The sequence below is a fragment of the Trichomonas vaginalis genome, chromosome V (assembly GCF_026262505.1).
Source record: "Trichomonas vaginalis G3 chromosome V, whole genome shotgun sequence".
Lineage (NCBI taxonomy): Eukaryota > Parabasalia > Trichomonadida > Trichomonadidae > Trichomonas > Trichomonas vaginalis.
The window spans coordinates 10,469,955-10,492,446 of NC_067207.1; the positions used below are offsets into that span (position 1 = coordinate 10,469,955).

At 33.6% G+C, this 22,492-nt stretch overlaps 7 protein-coding genes and 1 non-coding gene across 8 annotated transcripts, besides 3 other annotated features; 4 read left to right on the top strand and 4 right to left on the bottom strand.

The window, feature by feature from the left end:
• The first annotated feature begins 3,984 nt into the window (after nt 1-3,984).
• Nucleotides 3,985-6,776: a mobile genetic element.
• Nucleotides 6,777-8,118: 1,342 nt separating this feature from the next.
• TVAGG3_0312540 (ribonuclease H-like family) lies at nt 8,119-9,837 on the bottom strand (the record flags this gene model as incomplete). The annotated part of the gene is made up of 1 exon (XM_051229900.1): nt 8,691-9,657. A coding segment is annotated over one exon (967 nt), but the record flags the coding sequence as incomplete, so codon positions are not given.
• Nucleotides 9,838-10,720: 883 nt separating this feature from the next.
• Nucleotides 10,721-11,305, top strand: TVAGG3_0312550 (uncharacterized protein; the record flags this gene model as incomplete). Its single annotated transcript, XM_001581656.1, has 1 exon — nt 10,721-11,305. The coding sequence occupies one exon, from the start codon at nt 10,721-10,723 to the stop codon at nt 11,303-11,305; it is 585 nt and encodes a 194-aa protein (XP_001581706.1).
• Nucleotides 11,306-11,309: 4 nt separating this feature from the next.
• TVAGG3_0312560 (serine threonine-protein phosphatase family) lies at nt 11,310-11,552 on the bottom strand (the record flags this gene model as incomplete). The annotated part of the gene is made up of 1 exon (XM_001581655.1): nt 11,310-11,552. The coding sequence occupies one exon, from the start codon at nt 11,550-11,552 to the stop codon at nt 11,310-11,312; it is 243 nt and encodes an 80-aa protein (XP_001581705.1).
• Nucleotides 11,553-11,570: 18 nt separating this feature from the next.
• On the bottom strand, nt 11,571-11,933 carry TVAGG3_0312570 (uncharacterized protein; the record flags this gene model as incomplete). Its single annotated transcript, XM_001581654.1, has 1 exon — nt 11,571-11,933. The coding sequence occupies one exon, from the start codon at nt 11,931-11,933 to the stop codon at nt 11,571-11,573; it is 363 nt and encodes a 120-aa protein (XP_001581704.1).
• A 271-nt stretch (nt 11,934-12,204) lies between these two features.
• Nucleotides 12,205-12,893, bottom strand: TVAGG3_0312580 (phage tail repeat-like family; the record flags this gene model as incomplete). Its single annotated transcript, XM_051229901.1, has 1 exon — nt 12,205-12,893. A coding segment is annotated over one exon (689 nt), but the record flags the coding sequence as incomplete, so codon positions are not given.
• Nucleotides 12,894-15,588: 2,695 nt separating this feature from the next.
• Nucleotides 15,589-15,787: a mobile genetic element.
• Nucleotides 15,766-15,787: a terminal%2Cinverted (terminal inverted repeat of tvBac_56 transposon ID:TVAGG3_0312590).
• Nucleotides 15,788-16,094: 307 nt separating this feature from the next.
• Nucleotides 16,095-20,776, top strand: TVAGG3_0312600 (dedicator of cytokinesis DOCK family; the record flags this gene model as incomplete). Its single annotated transcript, XM_001581653.1, has 1 exon — nt 16,102-20,586. One exon carries the CDS (start codon nt 16,102-16,104, stop codon nt 20,584-20,586), a length of 4,485 nt encoding a protein of 1,494 aa, XP_001581703.1.
• Nucleotides 20,777-20,890: 114 nt separating this feature from the next.
• TVAGG3_0312610 (uncharacterized protein) lies at nt 20,891-22,266 on the top strand (the record flags this gene model as incomplete). The annotated part of the gene is made up of 1 exon (XM_001581652.1): nt 20,892-22,223. One exon carries the CDS (start codon nt 20,892-20,894, stop codon nt 22,221-22,223), a length of 1,332 nt encoding a protein of 443 aa, XP_001581702.1.
• Nucleotides 22,267-22,361: 95 nt separating this feature from the next.
• On the top strand, nt 22,362-22,432 carry TVAGG3_0312620. The gene has a single exon. It is a non-coding gene; the product is annotated as a tRNA-Gly (tRNA).
• Nucleotides 22,433-22,492: the final 60 nt, after the last annotated feature.

Below are 22,492 nucleotides of genomic sequence, written 5' to 3' on the forward strand. Positions count from 1 at the left end.
ATTCAATCTTTGAAATGAAAACGGTGGAGTTCTATCTTGTCAATATTCTAGTTTCAGATAGTAGGTTCCTATTTAGTACAGAGTCGTATTTTTTTTTGAAAATTCCCAATAACTATTTTCATTTGAGTTGAAAGTCATCTAGAGGTTTCTCAAGACCTTTCGTTCTGAACGAACTGTAAAATTCTCATTTCGTCAAATTGTCTATTAGACTCATGCAAACTTCATTACTGCCCATCGATAAATATAACTGCGAAATATAATGCGTCATAGTTCTATTTTTGAAGAACATACTCTTCTAATCCTAATGCCTTTGCATCTGAAGACTTTGAAGCCTAACCGTGAGGATTGGATAGTCAAACCTGAGCTCGGGATGGAAATTTCTTCATCTGAAAATGCCTACCTACATTTTGTAAAGATATAGTCTATACGGTTTTGTACTGCTACTTTGTTCTTTGTTTTTCAACCTGAAGCAATTTTAATTATGTAAAAATATACTTGTTTTAAAGAATGGTATGCCATTTCATATTTCTCATTATACAAAGCAAAGTTTCCCAAACGGTCTTCTCAACAACTCTAGCGTACATTTCAAGGTAGTTAAGAGATTTTAAAAATGACTTTTAATTTAAAAATAAAATTTTTTATTTCATGCAATGTTTTATTTCTGTGCGTCTTCAAGTATGCCCCATGTTATTCGCTTTGAAACATGAACTTCGGTGAAAATCCAATTTACTACTTAAAACCCATCTTTTCACCGACCTAACCCATTTCAATGAGTTTGTTATAGCCTTCTTTCGTTCGTCATGAGTGCGTCAATGTTCTCATAGTAACCAATTTGGATTTACTTCGGAGAAGAATTTGTTGTAGTTGTCAAGGACTGCCTTTGCGAATGAGGGTAAGACCAATGTTCGCAATAGGTTTTAATTGGTTACTAAGCCATTTTGACCTTGGTGAATTCGTACTTCAAAACAAAAGGAGAAAACCTTTCAACAAAGTTGTCGACCTTCTCATATGTTTACTCTTCATCTTTGAGGTTTTTTAATGGAATATCCCCATGTCGATATTCATAAGCAATTTGAGTGTCATTGCAAGTTTGGGGTTTGAAGCTTTCTAATATCATACATTTTGTTGTATGACTTTTCCAACTGTATAGTTCCTTCCCGGAACTTTACCATCTTCGTTTGGAATTCAGTTGGGAATATATTGGACGAAACCTCATGTATGCAGCGTTAAGGTCGACATAGTATATCTTTTCTTGAGTCGAACTTGTTCGCAACAATGGCCAGTTTTGTGAAATATCAAGGAGTCTCTTATCTTCTGAGAAACTCTCTCTGTTATCTCATAAACATCGTCAAGCAACGTCTTTATAATAAAACCTTCTGACCTAACTCGATGCTCTCCAATACAATTTGACGTCATATTGGATGTCTCAATGGAAGTTTGTTTATAGCATCTTGAAGTTCTTGCAACCTCATTGGAGTTCTTCTGGTTCAGGTTGGTATCCGAACAATCCAACTCCTTTGGAACTGTGTACTTCTTTTGTGTATAACTTGTCTGGAACAACTTTTGGTCGTTCTACAAACAATGAAAAGTTTGTTTCGTCTTTTGGTACAAAAGTTTCTGTCAGCTTGTCATCTGGAATTGGTTCCAACAAACCTTTCTCGAAAAGAATGTTACAGCTCTGACAATGTGTGACCTTTCCTTTTACCAAGAATGGGTTTGTAAGACTTTCGTTCAACATGAGTGTTGTGGGACAATTCATCTCAACCATGGTAAGTCTTTGTCAACAACATAGTCGTCTGTGAAGCAACCTTTAGCTGTAGGTATGTTGACTCGGATATTACATTTGCCAACGGTGCAATTTTTGCCAATTGACCTCTGAGAATTGTACCTTGTTTCACACACATGATCAAGATACTTCATTTCTCATCTGTAACAAGACCAGAGTTCCTGAGACATGTAAGAATCAAGGTTCATGACAATTGTTTCAATTGAATTGTAAATTCCATACCTTGTCAAGTCAATGTCAGACTTATTTTGAAGGGGAAGTATCCAGCATGTTGTCTGACTGCTTGAGGGTTGGTTGGTACCATTCGAACTTACCTTGCAATTCCTTCAATTGCATTCAAAAATTCTGAGTCGGAGTCAAACCATTTGTTCTCTCTTTTGTAGTCTTGAAAGCGTCAAAGAACATTGCGCTGTTGTGACATTGCCTATGTGCATAGTAAATGTGACCCTCCAAATCTGTTAGGTAAGTCTGAGATTGTTCCTTTCTTATTTCCGTCTTGAATTGCAGCAAGTAACACCATGAAGCCTTCTTTGTTCTTCCTTTCGTCAAAGTTTACTGTAAAGGTTCGACCAGATGTAATTTTACTTCTAACTTCAGATACTTTTCATATGCATATCTTGTTCTTTCCATGGAGCATGTGCGTCTTCACCTTCCTTTTTTCCTTCTCAAAGGATGCAATTTGTTCGTCATGTTTCCAGTAGAATCTGTCAAAGCCGTCGTGTCCTTCAACTTGAGGTTCATTAACATCGAAAGGCATGTCCATAAGACGTTTCTTCTCTAACCTCTTCTAGTCTGTTTGGATAATTGGCCGTGCTGTTTCTAATCCATTTCGTAGCGAAGACCAGACAATTTGTCATAGACTTTTATGGGTCTTTCCCTTCCTATATTTAAAATTTCTTGAAACTTTCCAACCATATCTTTTAACTCTGCTTTTATTCTAGCAAGACTTCTTCCATTCTATATGGGGCATTTTTATAAAATAAAAAAAATATTTTTTTTTTCTTTACTTTACATAACCCGCTGCTGCATAAGTCTTTGACGCCAACCATACCAGCTAATGAAGGTTGACTTGTTTAGTTTGAAACTAACTTTGGTTTTGTTATCTTCAGTTTTTGGTTTTTCTTCTTCTATGGTTTTTTGTCACTTTTTGGTTCTCTGACTTTACTCACTTGCAGGAACATTGTGTCGTCAACATCTTCATAAATATCATATGCCATTTGTTTTTGTTTCCTTTCAACTTTTGTGTTTGTTTGTAAAGTTTAGAATATTTCGACTCTAAGTCAATGAGATGTTCTATAATGAACTGTTGGTCAGTGAAGTAAACTTTTCCATCTGTTGTCTCAAAGCTCCTTCAGACTTCAATATTTTATTTGTGAGAGTCTGTTTCTTTTTTGAGATACTAGCCGTTCCATTTTATGAAAAGTGACTTTTAGTTAGGGTTTTGTATTTCAGACCTGGCAACTTTCTATTATTGAATTTTCTCTTCATCTGTAAGTTCTTTGACAGGTTTTTGACAATGGTTCTGAACTTTTTGTTTTGTGGTGTCAAATCTACGTTTCAACTTCTTCGGTCATTTCATCTCAGTAAAAAAATTTAGTTTGGTTTGTTTTCAACTGGTTGTTTAGGTTTTTAAGTCGGTCTAAAACTTCCTGAGGTATATGAAAACTTTACAACACGTGGTTAAAAGGTGGTCTTCCATGACTTATTCTGTTTAAAGCTGCATTGTTCATTTCATCTCAGTAAAAAAATTTTAGTTTGGTTTGTTTTCAACTGGTTGTTAGGTTTTTTTAAGTCGGTCTAAAACTTCCTGAGGTATAGGAAGAACTTACAAAACACGTGGTTGTAAATGCTGGAAGCCGACAAATCCATCTTGAACTCATTTGTCTCAATGCTGCATTGTTCATTTCATCCTATAAAACTTTACATCCCCACGTTTGAGGCGGTTGAGGTTGGTTATTGTTTACCCACTGTTGTGCATGGTTATATCCTCTGTTAAAGAATTCTCACCTTGGTCCATATAGTGTCCTGCTTGGTTATAGTAGTCATTTGCTTTGTTATAATAGTTTCCTGCTTGTCTTCTACATTGTCCCCATCCTTGAACTTTTCCTCTTGTTTCAGGATTTGGAATAAGATTTGTTGCATTTCGTGCTACATCCACAACCTTTCTGTACAGTTTGTATAATAGGTTGTGCTTTCTCTTTCAGTATACCTAATGTACTCAAAATCTTCTTTCCAATTCCAAATGCACTCTGGCTATTGTTCCACTGCGGGCAAAAATCTGGATGCAACTCCTGCTAATGCGCCAAATAAACCCATTTCTTATAGGGTAAAAAATGACGAATCCGAACAAGGACCCTATGTTTCTAAAGCGACAAAGAAAGCACTCATGATAAAATTCTTTAGTTTCACACCAAATGCTTGGTTTATGGATATCTTGGAAAACATTCCGAGAGTTAGAACAGATGGACCTCCATACTGGTTAATATTTTTGTTGGTCAAAACACAAGATACTGTGAAGCCATACCATTATGGTCCAAAAATATTTTAGATGTGAAAACTGCTTTGACAATATTCGTTGACAAATACCATCCAACAAAATTGACATTGACTGTGAAAGTTCTTTCAAATCAGATGATGTAAAAAACTATCTGCGTTCAAAAAATGTAAACCAATATTTCATTGTCGACCAAAACCATTCTGCCTTTGGTGTCATTGACGGTTGTATAAAAAGTTAAGAGACTTAAATCAACCACAAGGTGGTGAAGCAAATGAAATGTCATATGACGACAAATATAGACACTTCTCCATGGCAAAGATGAGAACAAGTTTTAAATATTTACAATAACCGTAAACAAAAAGGTTTGGGAAACCACTCCCCGAAGAAATGAAAAACAACCCCGACTTAGAGAAAAGACTATATATTTAATAATTTAGTCAAAAGAGACAAACAAGAAAGAATGCCGGGCTTCAAACTTCAGAAAGGTGACAAAGTAAAAATAGAAATACCTAAACGCGACCCATATGAAAATACTATTGACTATGACAACAATGGGAACCCGACAGGTACTCACATTCGTGTTCGTAAAAATAGAAGAAAGTATACAAGAGATATTATGAAGTTTTAGGCAAACATGGCAAAATGTACACACTGCAAGCAGAAGATAAAACTACTATTGTCAGACCTCGTTTCAAACTTGTCAAAGTTCAAGGTGGTATACTTTCAAAGACAGTTCCTAACAAATATAAGACAACTCCTGACGAATATGCTAAAGAAGTTGAAAATGACGACTAAGCAATTCTATACCATGCGTAAACTGTCATGTAAGGTGGCATGTATTCTTTACTTGTCCCGTTGTTTGTGTATATCCTGAAACGAAATGTGTATGGTTTCCTTCTCCCTGAGTGTCACTCCAGTAACAATTTATAGCAAACTTAACGTCGTCTTTAACATCATATCCTTTACCTTTGTCATTCCTGACCAATCCCAATATCTATGCTTATGCCAACCTGCTTGAGATGTACTTAAATCTATGCAATGACTGTGTGCAGGTAAATTTTCACCTGAAATCGTTTTACTTCCACCTGTTTCCTTTGAAGAGTTTGCACAATACAAAAACCTGTCGACTATTTGTTCCCATGCACCAACACCAAACATTACTTGAGGACCTCTTGCATCCATAGATGTATAAATAGAACCTACTGGGTTCATTAAATCAAACATATGAGATATTATAGGATTGTCTATTTTGAACTTAAAATATAGTGCAACTATTTCAGGTTTCTTTTGGTTTGTGTCAGAATATTTTTTATAATATAATCTTATGTTTTCAGGGTAGGTAAAATCTTGACTATAATATTTATTTCTGTCATCTGTATAATAATATACTATTCTCGTTTTTTCTATTGCATTATATTTTTTTATATCTATAATAATCTAAATATAATGTTAGCTTTTGTTCATCTACATGTGGTGATGGTGTTCTGTCGTCATCTCCATAGTCATAATAATGTGGTGCTGGAGCTGGGTCAGGCAATGTCATATCTGCCATTTCATAAACTCTTAAATATTTCTTTTGTTTGTCTCCATATAAGTTTAAGTAGCAGTTGTTGTCTAATGGAACTTTAACTTGTGTACCATCATTCTTTTTATAGCTTACATACATTTCATTGTTATTTTTCGGAATGAGTTTACACCGTGTACCATTTTTTAAGGACTGTACCAACTGCCATCTAAAATATTTATTTTCTTCATTGACAGAAAAGTCACCAACAATAGTTTCAATATTTTTTTGTTCCTATCAAACTTTGGTATATTTCATTGACATATGTTTTATCTGCTTTATTTTCAAGGCTAACGTTTAAGTTTGTAATATCAGATATAGAATGTGTATGTCCAACGTCACTTTTCCTGTTTAAGGTTTCTTGTAAGTTTGTAATATTTGCAATGGTATGTGTATGTCCAACGTCACTTTTCCTGTTTAAGGTTCTTTGTAAGTTTGTAATATTTGCAATGGTATGTGTATGTCCAACGTCACTTTTCCTGTTTAGGTTTCTTGTAAGTTTGTAATATTTTGCAATGGTATGTGTATGTCCAACGTCACTTTTCTGTTTTAGGTTTCTTGTAAGTTTGTAATATTTGCAATGGTATGTGTATGTCCAACGTCACTTTTCCTGTTTAAGGTTTCTTGTAAGTTTGTAATATTTGCAATGGTATGTGTATGTCCAACGTCACTTTTCCTGTTTAAGGTTTCTTGTAAGTTTGTAATATTTGCAATGGTATGTGTATGTCCAACGTCACTTTTCCTGTTTAAGGTTTCTTGTAAGTTTGTAATATTTGCAATGGTATGTGTATGTCCAACGTCACTTTTCCTGTTTAAGGTTTCTTGTAAGTTTGTAATATTTGCAATGGTATGTGTATGAGTCTTATCTGCTTTGTCTCTAATGTTTCCTTAAGACTTGGTATTTGGTTAATTATATGTATATGAGTCTTTTTAGAATATTTGTTTTCAGCTCTTGTCACTTCACTTGACATTTTATTGTCAACATATGTTTTGTCTGCTAGTTCAGGATGATATGTTCTTTTGTTGCATAAGCATTGTTAGCTCTTTCTTCTTCTTTTGCTATTGCATCGTCTACATATTCTTTGTCAGCTTTGTTGTCAACATCTGCTTTCAAAAGAAGTTCATTTATAGGTTTCTCGTTTAAAGTTCCTTTTGTTGGATTTATACAGACAGTATTGTTCTTATTGTCTTGAAATAGAAACTCATCTGTCATTGGGTTTATTGTCAGTTTTAAGTCACCCCCTTTCAATGACTCAGATATCTTAGAATAGTTTGAAAAGTTTGTTGTGTTCTTATTTAGAGCTTGCATAATGAGTTGTCGGTTGTGTTGTATTTCTCTCATAGACGCTGTTTCATTTGACATTTTTATTATAGAATAAATATGCTTCCAATAGAAAAAGAAAATTCTAGAGTTGCTACAACTAAACCATTAGATGAACTTTTCTTAATGTCGGTCAAAAGTTTGAGACAGATACCGTAAAGCATGAAGGCTATCGTTTTGACTACCCATTAAGATGGTTAAGAGACCCATCCGTCACAAAAGCTATTGGCTTTCGTAGAATGAAGTTATAGATCCAAGGTGAAGTCATTTTTCTATCCCTGGGATAGACGATACACCCAAAATGTCACCTTTTTTGGGATTCTGTTTTTTTTAAGGTTCTCGCTGGCGACCCCCCACGTTCGTCGAAAAAAATTGGTGATTGGGGGGTCGCCAGCAAAAATCATTTTTTTTCGACGAACGGGGGGTCGCCAGCGAGAACCTTAAAAATAACCTCTGAAATTTTAAAAAGAAAAAAGTGTGAAAATCCCCTTGATTCGAACCAATGGACTTTACGATTATACTATGACTCTTACCATTGAACTATGACTCTAAGGGTTCGAAAATATTTTTGGTGATAATATAAACTTTAATGAAAAATTAATCAGATCAATTTAGAAATATTTATTTCATAATATTGAATGAATGTATAAATCTAAATAGTATATTATATCAAAAAATAAAAAATAAAAAATAAAAAAAAATAAAATTAAAAATAAAAATAAAAAATTAATAATAATAGTACCATCACCACAATTAGCAAATTCAAAAGATATATGAATTGCTATCGATCTCTTTCAAACAAACACATAGAAATTTTGATTAAGTATTTCAAATTTTTATATGAGATAAATATTGAACAGATAAAATATAAAACAATTTTTAATAATAAATATAGATATTTATTTGTTAGCCATTAAAATTTCTCGGCTATCTAATAAAATTTTGTGAGAACGTAATCTTTTCAAATTTAGTATCAATCTTTGGTCTTTTATTGTTCTCTCACATGTTGCTTCTGAAGGTGAAGCGGAGATAACACGAAGGGCGATATCTGCAAAGATTGATACATTGCCATCTCTATGAGAGATTTCTTCCCAACCGTATTCTTGACGTTCTTGAATCATATCATCAGAGAAGATATCATTATCACTATTAATATACGTGTTAAATAGTGTAATAATATCTGTTATTGTTTGACCCGGAATACGAAATTGTTCCAAAATACTTTTGAGATACTGCCTAGCTGCAACAAAATGGTTAACCGGCTGATTTGAACTAGATGTTACATCTGCGAGATCAAGCATAGGAGGGTCAATTGTAGCAGTTACCTGACGAATTGATCCCTCCTCAACCATATCAAGAGAAACTTCAGTCGAACCTTCTTCAAAGATAGAGTCCATATAGATAGATTGAATGTCTTCTACTGGATTAACGAAAGTTACGTTTGTAATATCAAATGAATTAATTGCCGGAGATTCGTTGATCTGCGCTCCGTGGACGAATTTTTGGTTGAAATAATACCTACCTTTCGGTGTAAAAGCGAAGGCTAAGCACCAAAGACCTCCAAAGTCCGATCCAAGGGTATAGTTCAACAACGATCTTGAAAGGATTCCAGCAAAAGGATTGTTGTTGCTGCTGGAAAGGTATTGGAGTGCTTCAATACCCTTGCAAAGCCATACATAGCAATCAGATATCTTGGTTTTATCTGATTCGAACGTGGAAATAAGCTTCTTGAGAATTACCAAGCAGTCTCTTAAGAACTTGATGTTTTCAATATCAATACGCGTATATCTTGAAATTTTGTCTTGATACTTGATAATAAACATACAAATATTATAATCATAGATCCACCTGGTGGATACATGCTTTGGACAGAGAGCTCCGATGTCTTCAACATGGATTCTACAAAGAGCTGATATTTCGTGGATATGTTTCACAATTGCTCCTAATGCTACGTCTTTTGTTGTCATATATTGATAACAATTATGAATCCTGTGGCATAAACACGGGATAAACAAGATTTTGAATAACCTTGGGTCATTTGAGTTGTAGAACGATTGATTCCATCCTTTCTGAAAACATTTCAATTGCGCTTTATTGCCATCGCAAACTACACTGCTGATCTTAACATCTCTAATGAAGATTCTGTTAAATCCTTGAGTAAGCGAGTGGATATAATCTTCAGATGTTCCACCATTCATTTGGATTGACTCAACAGGATAGGGCCGCTTGCTTTGCAGAGGATTTGTGAGGGAGAAGTCCAGATTGTGAAACTGCTGAGTCTTCCCCTCATCAATGGCAACACAGGTACAGGCAAGCTTAGCAAACTCATCAACTTTTGCAACATGGATTGAATTTGCAATTTGTATCATTGTTTGCCTTAGTTTGTCAGTTGAAATAGGCTGGTATATTTGAGAAGCTAGTTTATCAACATTGATATTAACATTGTGTAACTGTGGGAACTTCAATATCATCGAGTCTGCAGTATACATTATAATGGTTTTAACTAGCTTTGTAAACTCTGGGCTTGAGAAGGTATTCAGAGCCAAGTTAAATCTTCCAGTAAATGTAGCAAGCTGTTCATAGATATCCCCTAACGATATAGGTGTAAGCCCTGTTGCTGGGACGTTTTGATAGTATTGATCGATTGTTTGTTGTGATGCTACTTCTCCTGGTGTGCATATGTGCCGTTTGTTTTGGATCCATTTTTTGAAATGATCCTCACGCATTTCTTCCATTGCACAGTGGCATATAGTTCCGTCAGGACGCTTTACTAGTTCATTGCATTTAACATAATATTTTCCGTACTTGTCGCCTGGTTTTTTATATCTAAGATACTGATGCTTAGTACCGACCTCAATGTCTTTATAGTACGTCGGTACTGCATCAATCATTGTTGAAATAATGAAGTGATTACTTAAGCATTTTTATTCTCAATTTGTTTTGAATAAATTCAATTTTTTAATGCATAATTTTTAAAAATTCTCTAATATACCTTAGATATAGATACATTTATTATCAATTCAAAAATTTCAATATAGTTTTGGGATGGGTAGCCCATCCCATATATTCAAATTTTCAATGATTTTGGGTTGGGATTCCCAGACCAGAATAATTTCTAATTATAATTCGTAAAAATATATGTATATCTCATTATTACATCATTTAATATATTTTTAGTTAAATAGTCACTATTTTCACAATTTTTATTATTAATTACTGAACTAAACGGGTTTCAAATAGAAAGAGTATAAAAGATAAGTGTTTTTCTACATGTGTTTCGATAAGAATTATAATAATTGATGGTTTTTACAGCCAAATTTATTTTATTATTTAAATTTCAATGAAAAAAGATAAGAATTTTTTAATAAAAATTTTTATTAAGAATTTTTTTTGTAAAATTGACACTGGGATGACGATAGGGCTGGGATCTTATCCACCCCGTTCATTTGGGAAAATTGCAGATCTATAATGAAGTTTGTGTCTGTAGAAGATAAAAGTTTTCCATTTATTGTAAGGTTTCATATAGATTATACATCTGAAGGGCAACGAAAAATGTGGGAAGAAATTGAGCTAATACAAGTTGACCTCTCATCTTCTCTACAGACTGCATTAAAAAATATAGAAGATAAAATAAATTCATGTTATGCAAAATATGCTGATGAATATGCGAATACCAATAGCACACTTTATGTGAGAATTGTATATGACAAACAAAATTCACAAGTGTCATTTCAAATCTACGAAGACAATCCAAATAAAGACGAACAAATATATACAGAATTCACTGCAATGTCATGGTATTATTTGCAAAGAATGTTAAATCAGAAAGTTGAACCTCCTTTAGCAAATATCTACAGTCGATATGCAAGAGATGAACCATATTTATTTAAAGATGTTTTCGACCAAGATGCTGTGATAGTTCATGCTTCATTTTCTGGCGCCCAAAACTCTTTCTTATACTTGGCAAATGACTTTTACGAAAAACCTACAAAGTTATACGAACCACCAAGTGGAAGTATTTCAGACTTTCAAGTATGGTTTACTACAGATGGAAGAAAAAGAATAATTCCATTATACCATGCGTTTTACTTAGAACTTAGTTTCATATACAACTACTATCGAACGATAAAAATATAATTTTTTAATACGGTTGAGGTGTTGGATTTGGTTGCCAACTTGACTGTGGTGCAGGTTCAGGCTGTTGTATAACAGGAGCTTGTTCTTCTGGTTCAGGGTCTTTAGGTATAATACCAACAAACTGACCTACTCTTTTACCAATATTTTTGACACCGTTCCATACTCCTCTTCCGACAGATTTTATTCCATTCCATATACCTCTTCCAACTCTTCTGAAGAAGTTTCCAATACTACTGAAGAAACCCATTTTACTATATGTAAAAATCTAATGTCCGCCTAGTCTCTTACGTTTCCTGTTGAGTTCCATAGCATTCTTTAACTGGAGCTCATACATTCTGTTTCTCCTCTGGTAGAAAATATATTCTGGGTCAACTCCTGTGTTCGCGTCATCTGCATAAAGTTGTTTATATCCCACTTCAGGGTTTGTATAAAACTCTTTCCATCTCATATTTGCATACCATGGTGGCAAACCTAACGCAGCGTCATTTGACATGGCAGTTTGCATTTGTACATCTGTTGGCACTTGACCATAGTTTGCCATTGCAGTTTGTATTCTAACTTCATTTGGAATATTCTCTGGGTTTGGTTGTCCAGGTTGCTGTGCATTCGCTAAGTTCTGTGCGTCCATTTAATATTAGATAAAAATATCTCTTACGAGTACATATACTGAACATTTGCAGGCATTGGTTCATCTTCATATTCTCTGTACTTTTCTGCCACGTCAAATAAATAAATGACACAATGGAAAAAACCTAAAACTAACAATCTGATTTCAAACCACATTTACTTACTAATAAAATTTCTTTATTGTGACACTTTCTCCGGTTTATAGGACCTCTCTCATATTCTATCTTGTCATATATATAAACTCATAGTCATGTATGTCCTCTAACCATCTCATAACGGTTTCCAAACCACTTTTATCGGATGTAAAGTAAAAGCATGGATGGTTATGTATAACGTCTAAAGTTTCTAAAGAGTCTCTCAAAGTCCAGTCTACTTGGTATTGAAAATCCCATGTGTTATAGAACGGCGGGTCCACTATAAAGAAAACATTTTCCTTGTCTTTATATTTTTCATACAACTCTGTCCAATGACATCTCACAAACTCTATACCCTCAATATATTTTTCTATGTCCTCTTTGAAAACATTTGTATAGTTAAGATATAAAACTTTTGACATAAGTGTTTCAATGTCATGAACTCTTATAGCACCACTATATAATAGTCTAGCAGATATACTATCCCAGTCTATATATTCTGCTTTTTTCAAAACCTCTCTCACAATATTTTTCTTATCTAATGGTATACGTTCCATCTTACCTATAGGTATCTTTTCTTTTAACTCTTTCAATATATTGTTTGTGTCTGGAATATGTTTGAGACGGTCCATATAGTTGTCGAAGTCATTGCATATAATCTTTGAGTCTGGGAATATTGTATGGCACAAATGGGATATATAGAAACTTCCACCGAACAAATCTACAAATGTTAGACCATTCGGTAGTTTCTTAAGTTCTCTCAATATAATATCTTTACATCTACTCTTATTTCCAAAGAACGGTAACGGTGGTTTTGTAAAATTCATTTATATATAATAATAAAAATGTTTTTACCCGAAAAGTGATAGAAAAGTGACAAAACATGAAAACATATATAATTTGTGAAAAGTGACACATTATATAATGTTTTCGACCCAGAAGACTAACAATTTTCCGAATAAAAACTTCATTTATACTAAACATCTTCGGGGCTAGAGGGCGCAACGCGCCTGGAAGCCCTCCGAATAAAAACTTCATTTATACTAAACATCTTCGGGGCTAGAGGGCGCAACGCGCCTGGAAGCCCCACTACCTTTTTTTTGAGTTGTAATTAATTCGATAATTTGTGAAGATATTCGCAAAATATTATTGGAATTGATGCCCCAAATCATTTTTGATGCTTGATCTGGGTATTCGAATACTTTATTTGGCTTAAGGTCACTGTAATTACATCTATTTTCATTTTCTGGCTGTTCTGGACTTGACATGTTTTGTAAAAATATTGGCTGTGGCATTTTCCATCATGTAAACCTCGATGTCACTTTTGCGGCCTCGCTCCGCTCGGCCGCAAAAGTGACATTGAGGTTTACATGGATGGGTTCTATATATATACAGCTTGACCGGTAGAAAAGCGGATCGATTTTTATCAATAATTGGACATTCTATTTTTAATAAAATAAACATATATTTATATGGGAAATTAGGGAGATCTGAAACTCAAAAATTATTTTTGAATTTTAATATGATAAATATAATTGTGATAATATGTACATTACAAATAAAATATTAATTCGGAACAACGATGAGATGTGATAAATTTGATTCCCTCAAAAATCGATTTTGGAGTTTTAATATTAATTTGTATCTTATATGCATATAGGATATATAATAATTTTAAAACATCAAAAAGTGACAATTTGCGGTTAGAAAAAGTCATCAAAACACTTTTTAATGATTTGATTTAACATATGCATAGACCATCTCTTTGATATTTAACTTCAATTTCCCGAAATGAAAAGGATTTGAACAAAAATTATTTTACGATCATTTTTTGTAAATTTTTTAAATTGAGACTGACATCTCTAAAATCATCTAAAAAATCCAAATATCAAATAAAATAATATCATTAAAATTCCTCTCAATTTAAAAAATTTTTATAAATTGAGAATTCAATCTCTAAGATCTTCTAAAAAATCCATATATCACAAAAAATCACGATATTATTTTTATTCTCAATTTCAAAAATTTTTTTGTACTGACTTTCTTTTTGCATAACAGCATGGCAGAAATTTGAAACGAAGTTTCAAATTTCTCAAGCTTGCATTCTGGGCACGTAAGTGCCCAGAATGCTAAAAGGCGCGTAGCGCCGTCTCTGAATATCAAATTTATTATAATTATTAATTTATGAAATTTCAAATAAAATCGATCTGTTATAACACACTGGTGCATGACAGCCTTGTCATTCATCTATCGGCGCCAAGCGCAGCTTCGCGCCGATAGATGATATATATATATATAGAAGATTAATCGACATTTTTTCACAAGTAGTTTAACAATCAAAAACCATTTTTAAATATCTATTTTTTAAGACTTAGTTTTGAATGTTTTCACTCAAAAATTTTCATCATATTTAAAATAATATCATATTATTAATCTGAGCTATTTGATTGGCGCAAAGCGCCAATCAAATAGCGAACAAAATAACTTTTCAAATTATTTAATAATTTTTTATTATCAAAAATCAAAATCAATCTGATATCATTATGTTACATCTGATTGCAAATCGTAATTCGTTGAAATAAGTTTGCCGAACAAACAACCAAAGTTGTTCTCAAAATATAATTAGCGGCGTGAGGCGCCGCTTCCTAAACGATAGGCAAAGAGTTTTTGAAAAATTGAGCGAAATATTGTATTTTCATTTCACATTTTCATCTTTTCTTAACCAGACTTTCCGCACAAACTTCTAATGTATCACATTGATCTAATGCCTCATTGGTGTTCCATCATACCTTAAATGATTCACAACATGCCCATTTGGTTACAGATGATTTTTGAAAATTCTAAAATTCTAGATTTTCCTCTATAACAAGTTCTTTGTCATCACATGCCTAATTAATCTTTAACTTTAGAGCTCCTCAATATCCTTACAAATTACATAATTTCCGAAATACTTTCTCAAAAAATATCTATGATCGCATAGATATCAGATTACAATAAGGCTATTAATATTTCAAATACATTACACCCGTTTGCTATAGCTAAGACATTTTCTTCATTTTTGAACATGACTTCAGCTCTAATTTTGCAAAGTAACAAACTGATGTAATATCTCATCGAAGTGTATTCATTTCACAACAAATTCTTAATAAATGCTTTGCTTTCAATATTTCTTTCGAAAAATCTCTAAAATCTCAAAGTATTCTCTAAACCACTTCGATGGATATAAAAATCTCTCATATGTTTTACATAATAATCTTTGAAATATAATATTAATCACTCAAATTAAAATTTCATTGTATAAACTCATTTCCTATAATCATAATATATTTATTTTGCTGAAGTTGGCTGGGCTTGCCCGAAGGGCAAGCCTAGCCAACTGAAGCCCGAAATTATATTATATCAAATTTGATTTTTTTACCTAAAGAATTGTTGCAAGTATATACATCCACGCTACAGATCATTAAACTTTATTTATTTCATTCTGACAAAAAGCTTCATGACATGCTTGTTATCGTTAAGGATAAAAATTTTAAAAAGATGAAAAATATGCTCTACAATACTTATAAATACTAGTTTATCATTTTGGGAAAAAGCACGTTAAAACTCATGTTTTAGTGGAAGAAGGCATTTTTTAGGTGGGTCAATAAAAATGAAAAATAATGATGTACATCATAGAATATATATCTCAAGGGACTTAAATTTTTGTCATGTTAGTGAAGCCTTGATAATGCAATATCTGACAGATGTGATTCCACTCACAAAAAAGGTCATCTGCAAATCATTTACACGAGTGTACATTATTATTAAGAATCCCATAAATATGAAAATGAATTTTTTGAATTCAAATCGAATCATAAAATTATGAATCATACATTTATTATTGCTACAAAAAAACCGTACAATGAACTATTTGACTTCCGATTTGTGTCAATCAGATAGTACAGAAGCATTTATAAAGTATATTAGTCATCCTTATAGTTTTAATATATATCGGCGCTTCACACCAATAAATTATATAAAAAATTTCATTTCAATATGTCGAAAGAGGAATTCATAATTCCTCGGACTCTACTGTCTAAGGAGCCAAAAAATGTAAGCGAAGATGTTGATTATAACACAGACCTTTATAAAAACTTACAAAATTGGTCTGTTCCTATTCTAAAATCCCCAGATCACAAATACGTTTTTAATAAAGTGGAAGATCTCCCTCCTCCTTTAATCGTACAATACAACAACGAATTCAACCTATCGGATGAAGATACTTCAACTTTGAAAAATAAAATCGAAAAATCTTATATCGAGAAATTCGTTGAATTAAAGAAAGAAGAGTTTAATAGTAATATTCTTTTTGATGTTAGCAATGTCTATTCTGTAACTGATTATCGTCCAGAACCTCTTCCAAAAGTTGAAATTCCAGAAACTTATAATAACTTTGTCTATCGCTATTTCAAATTATCTTTATTGCCTATACAAGTGCAAGGATCTTCAACGCCATTAACGAATTACTCAGGAATTCTTTATATGTTTAATACAACAACAAGAATGCCGGTTTCAGAGTCTGCTTGCTTCAAATCCATTAACAATAAAATTATATTCAATAAGACAGATACAGGATCAGTTTATTTTAAGATTCCGAGATCCGAAAAGCACATTGTCTTAGTTTGCGTATTATTACATCCAGATACTGGCAAACCTGGAACATTTCTCAGTAATGTATGCCCGGCAAACCAGCAACGTCTTGATAAGCACGTTATTCCTGTTCCATTTGCATTTTCGATTTTATGTCCATTTACAATGATTGCAGAAAACAATTTCAACTTCTCATGGACTCTTATTACTGAAAGTGATACTCTTGCTAAGGTTGCAACGCCAATTCCACCTAATGATCCGATGATAAGTTTAATTAGCAAAGCGATCATTAAAGAAGTCCCATTCGATAGCCTTGAACCACTAAGTACCCTAGAACAATTCAATAAATCACTCCCATACTTAGTTTCTCCTTGCCAATCTTTAGTTTTTAGCAAAGAGCCAATAATTACGATATCCAACATTTCTTTCCAGTTTAACAACGTTCCAAAAGCATTTTTGGTCTATTTCAGAGTATTTTTATGCGAAAATACAACTGATATGACAAATCCCGTCGGAACTACAGGGTTTCTTAACGATAACGATGCTACATTTTCCAATGTGTACCAGTCTTGCTACATGCAACCAGGAAAAAAGGTTGTTTTCCCAGATATCGTCAGATTCTTCGTAACGAAGCAACTTGCGCAAACATCGCACTTCGTAATCCAGTTCGTGATGCTAACAGCTGAAAAGGAACCTATAGTTTATAAATGCGCTTTTATTGAATTATTCAATTCTAAAGAACCCCTTGAATACAAGCTCCAAACGTATCCGACGGTTCAAGCCAAAAAATTCCAAGGCGATTATATCTCTCAAAACAAGATCGTTTCCCATTCAAATCTTCAATGTGTTGTTGATTTGCCACCAGCGATCTATCCGCCGATCCAGTTTGTTGTTCTTTCGGAAGCACAAGTCCCTATGCAGGTAAACTGGGATTCAATCATCAAAACTCCGCCTTCTCTTTTGAACAAACAAATATTACCAACATTTATTAAGCTTTTACAGCTTATTAACCCTCAAACAATGGCATACATCATAGAACTACTCTCAATGTTCAAGGATGACCTAGTAACTCGCGATCTTATTCGATCATATCTTTATAATAACTTCAACTTGGCTTCTGTTAAGCACAACTTGCTTTCAACATTTACCAATTCACTTGACCAAGTTATCCAAGAGAATATCGATAAGAATATAGACGTTTGCAAGAATATTGTTGAAATTTTCGATATTATCGGATCAATTCTTGTTGTTTCATTCAGCCAAAGGACAGAAACATGGATCCCGCAAACTCTTATCTCTTGTTTGCAGAAGTTTTCCACAATTGCAACAAAATTCATCAAAAATAATTATAAAATCAAGCTAACTGATTACAATCTTAAATATGGATGGCTTGTTTTCCACTTTTGCTCCCTTTTAGAAGCGAAAATCATGACAAACATCATAAATACCCATATCCGTAATATGTTGTCCATCAAAAACAGCGATGCAGCAATGATGGCGGTTTTTGAGTTCCTTATTCCACTCACTCAGACCACAGATTTTATCAGATACTATTCTACGAGACTTCCTGTGAAACCATTGTCCCAAAACTTGATGTCTCCATTCCAACCGACATTATCATTAATATTCCTTTGCATTTCGGAGGCTTTCGGCATGCAAAATCCGGAATTAATTTCATTAGCTGTTAATTTCATTGCCAGATTAACATTAGCCATTGAAACAATTCCAGAGAAAGACAGATATATTGTTGGCTTTGCTCTTTTCCCACTTTTCGACCTCTTAACCGTTGCATATGAAACTGCATTTACAGAGGAAGACCGCCACCTCATTGTTCCGACTGTAATGTTCTTGCTGACATACATTCCGCGCGGATTGATGAAAATCTTCTTCAAAACAGTTAATGCAACTTTCAGGTCGAGAATTATTGTTTTCATTACAACAGTTACTAAGTCTTGTATCACTCAACTGAATCCAGAGATCACGATTTTCAACTCCCAGCTCAATGAATTAACGAAGAGAATCATTATGTTCATTGCCACTAATATCCGAGAGTTTTCGGAGTGCATCACCCCTGTCTGTCAACTTATCTGCCTTCTTGCAACAACTCCGCACCAAGTTCCTCGTAATTATCCAAGATTATTTAGAGCCATAACAAAATTGACCGAAATCTACCCAAGGCAGAGGATCATTGCCACCGAATTACTATCAATGATCACCATGAAGTCCCATATTGCCCGTTGTTTTGCCGCATCCACCATTTTGTTCTTCTTCAAATCAGATTACGACACAAGACACACGACAACCATTTCCTCGGCCGAAGTCTTAGATGTTCTTACCTCCCTCATGCTTAACCAGCCACCGGAGTCCATCCCTCTCTATCAGCTCATGCTCACACGCGTCAGTGAAATGTCAACAATTTTCAACGACCAAGTTTTTGTTCAAAAACTTCATGAGAAAATTGATTCCGCACAGAAAATCGCCGACGTTATTTCCAACATGCGAAAGACCGCACACGATCCTTCCGCATCATGTGAGTATGTCATGCAAATTGCCAATCAGTACATGACGTATCCATCAATGAGATTAAAATGGCTGTCAGAAATTGTCAACATCAACAAGACCAACAACAATTATTCAGCGGCCTTTGTTGCTCAACTCCACAAGTGCGCATTGATTGCCACTGTTATTGAACACGAGAGAAAGATGAAACCGGAAGAAAACGAAAAAGTCGATGAAGAGAAATTAAAAGTGAAATTACCTGTTGAATACAATTTATTAGTGACACAGCCAATAACTATGTCTAAGGCAACACTTGGAAGAGATGTACAGTTCTCTGATAGAGATTTCGAATTCATACAAAGTGTTTTAGTCGAAACAAAAATCGATTTCGGAACTGTTTCTGACGCTTTCAAGTTTTTGGCTGGAGATTTCACAATAGATTTGTTCAAATCAGCTTTGGATGAGGCAATAGAATACGGAATGAAAGTGCACGCGAATTATACACTGAGATGCCTCAAATCAATTCAATTGAGAATTTTCGCCTCTTCAAAACATTTCAATGAGGTCTCTCAAACTTGTACTCAAATTTCAGACCTATTGAAAAATATTTCAATAACTGAAACATTGATGTACGACATTCCGTACATATTCTCTGTTTTCAATGGCCATATCTTCTGTAATGATTTCGGATGTGATATTCCACTTGAAAACAGAGTTTATCCTTCTGAACAAGCCATTGATCATTTGGAATTTAGACACGCGTGGAAGAAGTTCAGAACAAAAGTTCCGTTCTCTAGATTACAGGATTTGACGAATTCTGATGCCGATGAGATCTCAATGACACAATACACAGTTGAACATGCTTTGCCGAGATTCACTCCAAGTTCTAAAATTTCTGAGTCTCAAACTGTCAAAATTTCGTTGCAAAAACATGCGGAATTTGAGACAGAAAGAATCTGCAACTTGTTGAATAGAACTGCAGAAGAGTTTGAGAAGTGTTTCCCAACAAGAAACGTTGATTCTGTTTTCGGAAAAACGAAACAAAACATCGAAGGAGATTTGAAGAGAGTTGTTGATTTGATTAAAGCTGCAATTGGTCCTGACGCTTCTCTTTTCTGCTTGCTCAAGTTAGCTATTGAGAAAGGAAATGAGAAGAACAAGGAGATAACAGTAGAACTCGCTAAGAAAGTGTTGATTTCCCTTCAGAAACTTATTAAAGTTTATCACAGAGCAATCGAATACTTGGAATCTGCATCCCATTTCACACAGTACGCAGAACTTGGAAAATACAGAAATCTCTTCTTGCAATACTTCGGACTCCCTGATATCGATACAAAGAGTTACGAAGGAAAGAGAGATCCTGTTACAGAGAAATGTGAATTCGAATATTAACTTTTTTTATTTTTTTATTTTTTCTTATGTTTAAAATTTTAAAAACTAATAATTTCTAAGTACTTTTAGTGTTTCATTCCTTAAATTTGGTACCAAATTGACCCCATCTATGCAGATATTTTATGATCATACAATATCGAATTTGTTTTCTTATTTGATATTATGTTATATCAGTTAATTATGCATGAACAAGTAGTGCATTAAGCACTTTCTATGAGAATTATAGTTTATTCGAGAAATAGATGGTGTTATCTATTAGAAACGATGCAAAATCATTAACCTTAATATTGGTTAATTAAAAATTGATGATTAGTGTTCGACTGAAATCACTTTGCCTTATCATAACTCTCATAGGATGCGCTATGGAGACCTATGTTCTCTATTACGAGCGCAAACATCTAGAAAGTTCTCAATTTAAAGATCCGAAGCGTACAGATATCAGATCAATCCAATACAACTATGCATTGCTTAACTACAGATTTATATATGCATCACTCAAATATTTCTTACCATTCATGACAATTTTCTTGTTCAAACCATTATCAAAATTCTTCAACACTAACTTGAAATTCGGAATATACGCATTTTTCATTATTAGAGTTATCCCTCAATTGTTTTCAGAATACTATCGAATCTTTCACACAGAAACTATTTTCAAATTTAACGTTTATTCAAAGAGAGAGTTCTTCATTGACTTCACTATTGTCTGCTCCGTTGATGCAATAATACTAGCAATACTTGTTCATATATTTACATTGTTTACTGATATTACAAACGGAAGAAAAGGAAATGGTAAATTTTTCTCAGAATCTGTGAATGAAGAAGTCGATGTTAACTATGATCTATCCGGTCCTGAGAATTTAGCAGACGTAAATTTGGCTTCTGAGGGTGCAGTTATCCAAAATAGTGATTGTTCAGGAGATAAACTTCATATGCCACTTACATTACTTATAGCTCTTATTGCATTACATATTTTGCGCAGCGGATTCTCAGATCAATACAATCCAAATTATCGAAATGTTGTAGCAGAACCTTTTCATCCTTTTAACGAATCAATACATTATTTGTCAGCTAATAATGTTGATTTATTCAAGAAACGTGTCAGATACTCATTTTCTAAGTCAACTTTGCATTCTGAAATAAAATTATCAGGATTAATACATCCAAAGGTTATCTTTTCAGTTAACAACTTCTTCTATATACAGACATTGGAATCCTTATATCTTGGCCCAATAATTCACTCTCTTGTTGAAAGTTATGATAAAATTATTTTATTCCTTGTAGATATATCAAGATACATCGCATTTTGCATTATACTCTTTGGAGTACTAAGATTAGGATTCGAGGAATTCATCTACAGATCAACTCCAGTTCATACTGTTGTTTTATTCATTTCTTTCTGTATTTTTATTACCATTGATTCATTTTTCCGTATCTTCTCTAATGCAATTGCAAGAATATTAACTCTATCTCACGATTGCGCAGCTGTTACAATGGGATTTCAGATAATGGCAACACTTCAAAAACTTTACACTGCAGATGCTAAGGTTTTCTCACCATCAATTCCTTTCAAGCTGTTGTTTATGAATGAACCAACACTTGCCGATCATGTTGCTCATATTGCAACTTGCGTATAATATTATTGATTGTTTTGTTTGTAAATTGGACTGTCTATTACAAGTTTTTTTATAAATCTTCATAAATATCTATTTTATGAAATGATTAAAAATTATATTATTATACTTAGTCTTAATAATAAATAATAATATTGTAAAGCACCGCTGGTCTAATGGTAGAATTTCACCTTGCCAAGGTGGGGGTCCGGGTTCGATTCCCGGGCGGTGCAATACTTTTTTTAATTTGTTTTTCAAAAATTTTCGTAAGCATTTTGAAAAAGACTTGGTAA